Source organism: Tamandua tetradactyla, chromosome 13 (genome assembly GCF_023851605.1).
Source record: "Tamandua tetradactyla isolate mTamTet1 chromosome 13, mTamTet1.pri, whole genome shotgun sequence".
NCBI lineage: Eukaryota > Metazoa > Chordata > Mammalia > Pilosa > Myrmecophagidae > Tamandua > Tamandua tetradactyla.
Genome location: NC_135339.1, coordinates 61,858,040 through 61,869,464, shown reverse-complemented (window position 1 = coordinate 61,869,464; position 11,425 = coordinate 61,858,040). Strand labels below are relative to the sequence as shown.

Here is an 11,425-nt window from a genome sequence, read left to right as displayed (position 1 = left end):
GTACATGTAGATTGAAATGATTTCTAATTGTTTTGTTAATTCTTTTTTTAATTAATAATAAAAAAAAAAAGATGTAATGGAGAGGCTGGAGGGAACTGCCTGAAAATGTAGAGCTGTGTTCCAGTAGCCATGTTTCTTGAGGATGATTGAATAATGATAGGGCTTTCACAATGTGACTGTGTGATTGTGAAAACCTTGTGTCTATGCTCCATTGATCTACCTTGTCAACAGACAAGCAGAACGTGTGGAATAAAAATAAATAATAAGGGGAACAAATGTTAAAATAAATTTAGTTTGAAATCCTAGTGATCAATAAAAGTGAGGGGTAAGGGGTATGGTATGTATAATCTTTCTTTTTCTGTTACTCTTTTATTTCTTTTTTCTGTTGTCTTTTTATTTCTTTTTCTGAATTGGTGCAGACGTTCTAACGAATGAGGAATATTCAACTATGTGATGATATTGAGAATTAGTGAATATATATGTAGAATGGAATTATGTGTTAATGTTTTTGTTTGTTCTGATTTGTTTCAATCAAGAAATAAATTTTGAGAAAAAAAAAAAAAAAAACATTAGGGACACCCAAATCAGTACTCCAAGCCCTTGATCGTGAAGCTTACTCTTGTGAATCTTATGCAGGTAGTGGAGAAGTTTAGCCTACCTACAGGTATGCCCAAGAGTTACTTCTGGAGGAACTCTTTTGTTGCTCAGGTGTGGCCTCAGTCTCTCTAAGCCCAACTCTGCAAGTGAAATCATTGCCTTCCCCTCCTATGTGGGACATGACATCCAGAGGTCAAAGTTTCCCTGGCACTGTGGGAGATAATTTCCAGGGATGAGTTCAGCCCTGAAACCATGGACTCGACAATTCCATCCTGACCAAAAGGGAAAAAAGAAGTGTTTTAATAAAGTATCAGTGGCTGAGAGAGTTCAAATAGAGTTGAGAGGCTGCTCTGGAGGTCACTCTTATGCAAGCTTCAGTTAGACATTGCTACCTATCATAATTTGCCTACCTCCAACCAAAATCATTCCAGCCAATCCTAAAGAACACCTAGGGCAATATATAAGATTCTACAAAGGTTCCATACACTAGGGTAACTTTCCAGAAACCTACAACCTCCAGATGGGTCCCTGGACCAGATAAGTCCTGAAACCTAGAGGGCCCAGCCTTTCCAGAACATCAGCTGGTTCCATCTCCCTACCCCATATTACTGACAGCTCTTCCAACATGAAGAAGCTAGAACGACCATAGCCCAAATACCCGTAAACAGTGGGATAGGAAGATCAAAGGTGATGGTGGAGTTATACAAAGAAGGTAAAGTTTAACAAACGAATATGATTTCTGATTCATTAAATTGATATTTCTTTTAGTCTCCAGTATTTTCAAGCAGCTAGAAGTAAAAACCTAAAATTGTGGAATTGTAACCCATGTCAAACTCTGAAATCTGTTCTACAACTAATTGTTGCAATGTGCTTTGAAATTTATTGCTTTTTTGTACATATGTTATTTTTCACAAAAGAGAAAAAAAGTTGATTATGAAGATAATAAATGCTCCAGTGTTCTGGAGCAGCTAGAAGGAAAAATCTGAGATGATGGAATGATAGTTCATGAGAAACTCTGGGATCTGTTCTGTAGCTACTTGTTGAAGATTGCTTTGAAAACTATTGCCTTTTTCTTTCTTTGCTTTGTATATATGTTATACAATAAAAGAGTTTTTAAAAAATAAGGGGAGATTAAGACATTCTCAGATAAACAAAAGCTGAGGGATTCATCACCACAAAATCTGCCCTACAAGATATGCTAAAGGAGTCCTGCAGGTTGAAAGGAAAGGACACAAGACAATAGATCAAAGCTGAATGAAGAAATAAAGATCTCTGGTAAAGATAAGGAAATGGATAAATATAACTGCCAGTACTATTGTATTTTTTATTTGTAACTCCACTTTTTACCTCCTAGAAGAACTAAAATGCACGCGCATGAAAGTATGATAATTCAGTCGTTTTGGACTCATAATGCGTAATATATAATTTGTGATAAGAACTACATAAAGGTAGGGGGACAGAAGGATATAGCACCAGGTTTGTATATACTGGTGAAATTAATTTGGTTTCAAACCAAACAAGATTGCTACAGTTTTAGGATGCTAAATTTAAGCCCCATGGTAACTAGAAAGAAAATAACAGAGAATATGTAAACTCATACAGAAAATAAAGTATAGGTCACTAAGGGCTGTAAGAGAGGAAGTGGGGAGTTAATGTTTCTATTTGGGGTGATGGGAAAATTCTAGTAATGGATGCTGGTGAGGATATGCAACATTGTGAGTAAGACTAATCCCTCCAAACAGTATGTTTGAGATGAGAAAGTTTATGTTGTGTATGTATTTTTTCCACAATTAAAAAAAAAGAGCAACTAAAGAGACAATGACAATGTAATACGTGATCCTGGATGGGATCTAACAGCAGAGAGAGAAAAGGCTCAGAAGTACATTGTTGAGACAAATGAAGAAATTGGAATGTAGATTATAAGCTTTATTCCAATGTTAAATTTCTTGAACTTGATAATTTAAGGTGGTTAGATAAGAGAGTACATTTGTGGGCGGGCCATGGTGGCTCAGTGGCAGAGTTCTCGCCTGCCATGCCAGAGACCCAGGTTCGATTCCTGGTGCCTGCCCATGCGAAATGAAAAAAAAAGAGAATACACTTGTTCTCAGGAAATGTACATGGCAGTATTAAGTGTACAAGGAGCATTATGTATACAGCCTACTCTCAAATATTCAGAAAATAGATACAAATAGATAGATAAAATGATACATGGCAAATGTGGCAAAATGTAAGCACTGGTGGATCTTTGTTGGTTTGTACACATTAGTGTGATGCTCTGATACATCCTAGTGTAATCTGGGCAGAAGATAAAAAAGTATTTGCAAAGTATCCTTAAGGGAAACAGGGAGAATATACAAACATTAAATTTCCCCACCTGGAGAAGGCCTGATATTCTCTCAAGTATAATAAAAATAAATAAATAATAAAAAATTAAATTAAATAAAAATTTAAAAAAATTTTTAAAAAGCCTCCCCAAAACTTAAAAAATAGAAAGCTTAAAGAAACAAAAAGTTCATTAGTCAAGAAACTGATGAAATCTGAAAAAAGTAGTTTAAATTATAAAACACACATGTACAGATAGGTGAAGACTTCCCTCGGGCTTAGCCTACTCCTGTCTGCTTCCTTGGCCCACTTTATTACAGAAAACTTGGGCTACTCAAATTTTAACTTTTTTCTTTTTTTAAACTCAGATGACTCTAATGGTAAATCTAGTAAAGTTTAAGGTCTTTACCCAGGATTTTTTCTTATAGACAAGTGATTTCCAATGTTCTCTATTGAGAATATTGTAGTGAGGAGCTTACAATGGGGTGTGTCCTATTGTTTGTGTATCGGGATGATAAAGACTGAGGATCAAGATGTAGGATACAGAAAGTGGTTTGCAGCTTGCTTCTCCTTGCAGAACCTGAAATATGAATTGTCCCAGGGTTCCTTCCTCTAAAACATTGAATATGACTTATCCCAGAGAGTCCTTCTGGAGAACCTATCAGGTGATGGGCCACAAGTTTCCTTCCTTCCTATAGGCTTTGACATGTCTGGGTTCTTTGTCAGAGCCTCGTAGATCTGAATGGAACTGAAGAAGCTGGCTGGGATAGGCGTGGTGTGAAAAGGGAATGCACTGAGAGCAGATAGAGTTAATTCTGTGGTCAAAAAAAAAAACAAGTTGAACCCAGTGAAGAAATGGGATTAATTCTCTAAATGGACTAAGAGGCATGATGAACAAGTGGTGCTTCTGGTTTTCATGGGCCACAAGACATTGTGTGACTACAAAAATTCTTATTGCAAAACACACATCTAAGAAGGGACTTGTATCCAAAATATACAAAGAATTCTTAAAACTCAGCAATAAAAAAACAACCCAATTACAAAATGGGCAAAAGGTCTGAACTGACACTTCCCCAAAGAAGATGCAGATGGAAAATAAGCATATGGAAAGATGTTTAACATCATATGTCATCAGGGAATTGCTAATTAAAACAGTGAGGGCAACAGTGGCTCAGTGGCAGAGCTCTCGCCTGCCATGTCGGAGATCCGGGTTCGTTTCCTGGAGCCTACCCATGTCAAAAAAAAAAAGATACTATGCATCTATTATAGTGTGCAGTAATTTAGCCTTTTGGAACAGCTAAATCCAAAACACTGACAACACCAAATAGTGGTGAGTCTGAGGAGCGACAGGAACTCTCATTCATTGCTGTTGGGAATGTGTAATGTACAGTCATTTTGGAAGACCTTTCAGCAGTTTATTACAAAGTCAAACATAAACTTACCATATGCTCCAGCAATTGCACTCCTAGATAGTTACCCAAATGAGTTGAAAACTGATGTCCATACAAAAACGTGCATATGAATGTTTATAGAAGCTTTATTCATAATTGCCAAAAATTGGAAACAACCAATGAGTGAATGAATAAAGAAACCGTGATATATCCATACAATGGAATATTATTCAGTGATAAAAAGAAATGAGTTATCAAGGCATGAAAAGACATGGAGAAAACTTGAATGCATATTGCTAAGTAAAAGAAGCCAGTCTGAAAATTCTATATATGCTGTATGATTCCAACTACATGATATTCTGAACAGACAAAATTGTAAAGACAGTAAAAAGACCAGTGGTTGCCAGGGGATCGAGGGAGGGGAAAGGGTGGATGAATAGGTAAAGGACTTTTAGGGCAGTGAAACAATACTATTTGATACTGTGGATACATGACATTATGCATTTGTCTCTGAGTGCTGCATAACTCAAAGAGTGAATCCTAATGGAAACTATGGACTTCAGTTAATAATAATGTATCAATATTTGTTCAATTGTAACAAATGTATCACTAAGGCAAGAAAGGAAACTGGGGATGGGAAGTTGGGAGGAAAGAGGGGGTATATGGAAACTCTCCGTACTTTCTTTTCTTTTCTTTTCTTTTAAATATGGAACGCTTCACGAATTTGCATGTCATACTTGCACAGGGGCCATGCTAATCTTCTCTGAATCGTTCCAATTTTAGTATATGTACTGCTGAAGCAAGCACCTCTCTGTACTTTCTATGATAGTTCTCTATAAATCTAAAATTGCTCTAAAAAATAAAATCTATTAAATTAAAAAAAACCTCTTCTAAGAGGTGCTCTCATTCAAAGACTACTTTTTAAATAATACTCTTCAGCCCAAGTGCTATGATTCCATTCTGCTGGAAATGGAATGGGTACAGACACAGAGAGTCCTGGGACCCTTGTCCCTCAGAGCCAATAACACCGGAGTTCTGGTTAAAAGTATCTACTACAACCATGAATTGCTATATATGAGTAGAGTGCATAAGATTGGATGCTATGGTAAGATAAATTTGTTCTGTGCTTTATAGCATACAGTTTACAACGACTTCTACAATCTCTTATTTTAATACTAAAACAATCATTAAGATCAGCAAGCAGGCATCATTATAAAAGCCTTGCAGATAGGTAAACTAAGTCTCAAAAGTGACTTGCCCAGAACCATATGATTAGGAAGTTGCTGAGTCAAGAGTTAAACTCAGGAATCTTGGTTCCAAGTTCAAGGCTCTGAGGTAGGTGGCAGCCTGAGACACAGAACTCCCCTGAAACTGGTTGCCCTTTTTAACAGGGTACAGTCACATAGGAAACTTCAAGTACTGGAAGAAGCTTGAGGAGATGAGAACTGCTAGACATAAAGTTATCCAGAGGTCCCACTTGATTACCACATTTGCAACTTCTTGAGTAAGATTAAGGACCCTAGGACAGCAGAGGGCCTTCTGAAAAATTTTGCAAGCTGTGTTGTCTAACCTGTGTTCCTAGGGTTGGTCCATGCACATAGAGAGGGCTCAAAGCTGAGAATTCAAACCTCTGTTGACCACAGGCCTCCTCCAGAATTCAAAATCATCACAATGGAATCAGAAACCATCTTCTGCTACTCTCTTTGCTTCTCTGGACCAGACTGTCAGCCTCCTGTTATCACCCTTGTCCCAGATCCTATTTTGTAAGCCAGGGGACTTTTTGCAATTGTTCAAAAGGCTTGTGGGCGAGAAGCAGTAGTTCCGTTTTCTTTCACCATCAGCTGATTTAACACAAAATGGTTGATATTTTTCATACTTTTTGTTTTCAAAGGAAGCAAGCACCTTGAAGTGTGTTTTTACTTCAAGTAAAACACAATGGGTAAAATAGAGACTCTTCTGTGCAGGAAGACTCACTGAGAGTTCTCAGCTCCAGCCCAGGCATGAAATTGATTCTTTAATGGGATCTGGGCTTGGGACAGAAGAAGATATGTGCAGCAGACCCAAGCAGTGGGACAGCCATCTTTTCAGTCCTGTCTCAGAAGTTGGGTACACTTACTTACCAAGTGTCTGAGCCCAGCCCTGTGTTGTCTGGGATTAGAACCTCCTTATAGAGATACTCAAGACTGGTAACTTCCATCAGGCTGATGTTTTACTGAATGTGAAGGTGGGTTTCAGGCCAGTACAGCGATTAAGTAGCCCTAGGTGGGGAGCCAGGAATTGGAGAGAAGACAGTACACTCCCCAGCCCTGCCCCAGCCATCAAGGATGAGTGACTGTAAGGTTTAGCCCCAGCCCTTGTGGGGCCTGTCCCAATCTGGAACACAGCACATGCCTGTAAGGAATCCAGGACAGGTAATCCATTTGGAGCTGGGTACAGGCAAGGTTGTGCTTGGGGGCCCATGCCAGTGTTTGAATTCAAAGACCTGATATTGGAAAGAAAGCGATCATTCCTGGTATTTCTTATATTCCATTTTGTGCTCAAACTTGCAGTTTTAGGCCCAGTACTAAGAGCCATTGAACAAGGTCACCTTCTGAGCTGGGTCCAGTTATTCGCTCCCCTTAAGGAGTCCTAAGTCACACTGTCCTTATACTTTGCTGTCTGGTCTATCCCCCCAATCAGAGCTTAGTTTTTTCCCTAGTTGAGCTCCACACCCATACAGTAAACCCTTCTATTGGTATACCTCACCTATAAGCCATGGTGGGAAGGGGGGTGGGGGTGAACATTAGAAGAAAGGATGCAGAAAACCCAGAGCTCAGCAGTCTGTCTTCCTTCTCCATCAGGGGTCAGAGACTCTGTCCCATAAATGTCTAAGAAAAGGCTCCTTTTGCCACTGTATTTTCCCCCAGTGATGAGGGTGGAGTAAAAGAGGGGAAACTTCCATCTCCGCTCCACTAAGGGACACTCAAGGTGAGACATCAAAGAAGCCTCAGACATCATTGCTGGAGCCTGAAAGGGAGGCAGCACATTTCAATTTCCCATCCCTGGCCTTGGTCCCTCCCGCCCCCACCGCAATCCATGTCGGCCCTTTCAGGAGCTTTTAACGGAAATTAGCTCAGACCCACAATGGAGTCCCCCATCCTCCCTCTTCTCCTGGCTCCTCCCTTTGCTCTTTCATCACCTCTTCTGTCTGACCTCTGGACCATCCCTCCACCGTGGCCTATCTGCAAGCAGTGCCCCCACCTTTAGCTTTTATCTCTTTCACCCATCCATCCATCTACCCTAGTCTTCCAGACTTCCTCATATTCCCCTCTCTCCCCTTCTTCACATCTCTGTCCCCCAGTTCCCTCCCACACCCTTTTTTCTTGCCCTCTGGGTCTTGCAGCAAGAGGGAGAGAGAGCCCCTGACAAGACTGATGGTCATTCTCCCTCCTCCTCTCCTCCTCATCTGCTCCCTCCCCTAAGCAGGCATCAGGAGATTTGATTTTTCCCTACAAAAGATAGGAGCAGAGGCAGTCTGAGATCAGCTGCTCTCAGGTTCCTTTTCCTTTGCCCTCGGCTGACTAGCTTGGGTAGTGCCTCTAGCTCCTTCTTTCTTCAGGTGAGAGTGGGTACCTGAGGGGCTAGGGCCCCCACTTCATTCCCTATGAAGACTATGGAAAGCCCTGAAGGGCAGGAGCTGCAAAAACTAGGGAGTGGAGCCTGGGATAACCTTGCCTACAGCGGTCCCCCTTCCCCACCTGGGACACTGGAGATCTGCACCGTCTCCAGTGTGGTGCACCCCCCACCCCAAGCCAAGAAGCCTGAAGATGGACATCAGGAGAAGGCACACAGGACCTTGGTGTACAGCTGCTGCCTCCATATCTGTCATGGCATCAGAGGTACTTGATCAGGAGAGGGTTCTCATGGGATCTTGGAGTCAGATGAAGAGGTCACCCAAAGCTTTTGGCCTGGGTGTGTGTGTGGGGGGGGGGAGGGGGTGTTGGGAAGGGGGATGAACTGTGATCTGAAGAAGAGGTGAAATGTTTGGGGTTTGTGAATTGTCTGCGTTAGAGCTGTATGCTCCAGAAGACAGAAGCCAATCTCTAGGCTTCCCAGAAGCCAATCTCTTGGCAGCCTGGCGTGATCACCATCTGGGGGCTCAGAGAAGTGTGTTGGAGCTAATTTGAGAGAGGCTGGGTATGTGATGCCCTGGACTGCCCCACTAGAAAGAGCTCCTTCTAATGCTTTCACTCTCCTTGGCCCAGCGCCTTCACCCATGCCTCTTCCGAGGCTGTTTTTCTCAGGAAGGTTGATGGAGGAGGCAGATATTGGTGTGGTTAGTGTAACCAGATTGAGCCAAGGGATAAAGCGATGGGTATGGAAAAGGGCTAAGGTAGCAAAGGGGCTAAAGTCCAGAGGCAGATAAGTGGGGATAGCTGGGAGAAGTCCTGCCATTGGGGAACACTGGGCATCTCTCCAATGCTCCTTAGGACTTTGGGGAACAACCCTGACTGAGAACACAACTGAGAACCGGGAACTTTATGTCAAGACCACCCTGCGGGAACTTTTGGTGTACATCGTGTTCCTGGTAGACATCTGTCTATGTGAGTAACATCTGTCTTTGTGTACATCTGTCCATGAGAAGCAACTCTGTGTGCCACCTCTACATGCACATTTCTGTGGGCCACATCTGAGGAAACAGCATCCACCTGTGCAAGTAGGCTGTGTCCTGGGAACTGAAAATCAACATTTAGTCCTATTTATTACCCTTCCAGCTTAAGATATTTTGTTATAAAAATAACTTGTCATTTAGTTCAGTAGAAGCAGGTGGATTGTTAGAAAGCTTGTTCATACAAATTGTTTTGTCAAGAATTTCATGGGAAACTCGGTTTTAGAATCAGGTTACAGACAGCTACTCAGCAGCCATTGTTTTCTAATGGTAGGTGGAAGTTTTCACACTGTTGTAAAGAGTGGAGACCATTCCTTTCTGTTTGGAAAAAAGGGAATAATTTGGTGGGTTTCACACAGTTATTGCACTACATCTGATCCATGTTTCTTTAAAGGCGTGAAGACCTCCAGGAGGTCTTAAAGCTCAAATACCTGATAATTAGCAATGCAAATGGAGTTGTGGTGGTCAACACAGAAGAGCTAGCATGTTGGGCTCTCACAGGCAGTTGAAGGAAATTTAACTGAAGTTCTAGTTATAGTTACAAACTGGCAAAGTTTGATCTCTAAGTTGAGAGAAGCAGGTGAAAAAAATAGAAGGGTGGACCATGGAAGGATAGAGTTTAATAAAGAACTGTAGATAATAATAAAGTTAGATCAAATAGATCAAATGGCCTACTGACAGGAAGGTGCCACTTTGTTCTCATGAAATTACTTCTTTACAAGCCTATGCAGCAAGTGAAGTCTGGCTAGTTTAATAGGGTTGAGTATGTATGCATTGATTAAGGTTGTAGTTTTTACCATACAATTAAGATACCTCTCATTTTGAGGTGTCATTTTGCCCTATAGAAGGTTCTGTTCTTTTTAGGCTCTATGACTCTTTTGAAGGTGGAATCCGAACAACTGGGAACATGAGTTGACAGAAAATGTCATTATCTTTGTGAGTCACCCACACTGATGTAAGCTCTCTAGGAATCTGAGCAGAAAGCACTTCCCTCTAGCTGTATTCTGCTGGGATTCACTGGGTGCTGGAGAGAGGGGCCAGTTCTGAGTATTTACCACAGGTTGTTCAGCTGGGAGTGAAAGGAAACTGTGGGAAACAACAGCAGACACAGGGTACATTCTATGGGGCCCATTTGATTGCTTTCTGCAAATGACTGCCAGAAATTCATTTGTTGACATATGGATTTTTTTCTTAGCCATCTGCTAGGAAGGAGTGTTCCTTTTCCCTTTTCAGATATTATAACAGCAGCTGAAACTCACAGACAGAAAGCCTTTCTTTATATATGACTCAAATGTCTCTATTTCCAGATTAGCCTTTGGAACAGGATTGGGAGGTTTCCATCTCCCAAGTGACAATGAATCATTTCTGACTGTAGCCCAGAAGCCCATCCACTCATGTTCTCTACCTTGTGAGATCCTAACACATTGATAAGTGCCAGATAGTCTGCGACTTGCCAAAGTCTAAGTTATAGACTCAGTGCAGTAATTATAGAATCCTTGAGCGGCCAGGGGTTTTGAAGGTCATCTAGTCCAAGGATGAAGAAGAGGCAGCAATCCCTCCTATGATCCCTTCGATTGTGTTCTGTCAGGTGGCCAACCAGCCTCACCCCAGGGAGCTTAGTTGGGGATTTCATTGTTTCACAGGGCAACCGATCCCGCTGATAGGTAGAGCTCTATTTCCTTCCTTTAGTTAACAGACATCTGTGACCACCCCCCCCATGCCAGCTATTGGACTGAGGGATACAGAGATGACTGATACTCGGGCCTTCCCTCTCAGCGGCTCACTCTCTCCTTTTCAGGATTTTCTTCCCTGCACTTAACCATCTACTGCTCTGTTACTTTCGGAAGCAGTATGCGATGACCCTTTAACTGTTTGAGTGAATGTAGCTATTATGTTTCTCCTTGGCCGTCTGTATTATAGGTTAAATAACTTTTGTTTTCTCACTAAATCAGTTATTATAATATGGCTTCCAGAGGTGGTATTATGCAGAAACTGAAGGCATAACCTCTGAATTTACACAGAGTTGAATTCAAACACTGGCCACTACCATTTACCACCATTGTGTCCAGATTTGTGGGGATCTGTGAGGTCATGGTGAGGAAGAGATGTCTGATCTGAAACTTAATAGATGAGGAGGATTTAGCCATTTAAAGGGAGGTGTAGTCAGGGAAGTTTCCAGGAAGAGAGAACAGCATGTGCCAAGGCCCAGAGGTGACAGCAGGCATAGTGAAGTGAGAGTGCATCTGTGTGGCTGGAGTGGAATTTGAGGAACAAAGTAGGTAGAAAGATGAAACTGGCCATACAAGCAGTGGCAGATAATGAATGGCCTTTAAAGCAATTATAGCAAATCTGGATTTATTCCAAGGGCTATGGGGTAGCCATGGAAGGGTTATAAGCATAGGTGTGACTTGACAAATTTTGAATTTTCTAAACTTGGGGAGAGGAAAAGTCTGGATCTTGGGCAATT

The 11,425-nt window shown here is 41.5% G+C and overlaps 1 protein-coding gene and 1 non-coding gene across 2 annotated transcripts in view; one reads left to right on the top strand and one right to left on the bottom strand.

Moving 5' to 3' along the window:
* Nucleotides 1–5,010: 5,010 nt before the first annotated feature.
* Nucleotides 5,011–5,117, bottom strand: LOC143654623 (U6 spliceosomal RNA). Its single transcript, XR_013161830.1, has one exon. It is a non-coding gene; the product is annotated as a U6 spliceosomal RNA (small nuclear RNA).
* Nucleotides 5,118–7,767: 2,650 nt separating this feature from the next.
* The window catches only part of PKD2L1 (polycystin 2 like 1, transient receptor potential cation channel), a 33,321-nt gene continuing 29,663 nt past the window's right edge, over nucleotides 7,768–11,425 (top strand). The window contains exons 1-2 of the mRNA XM_077124403.1: nucleotides 7,768–8,188; nucleotides 8,780–8,893. Coding sequence (XP_076980518.1) covers nucleotides 7,954–8,188; nucleotides 8,780–8,893 — 349 coding nt within the window. The 5' untranslated portion in view covers nucleotides 7,768–7,953. The remainder of the gene's footprint in view (nucleotides 8,189–8,779; nucleotides 8,894–11,425) is intronic.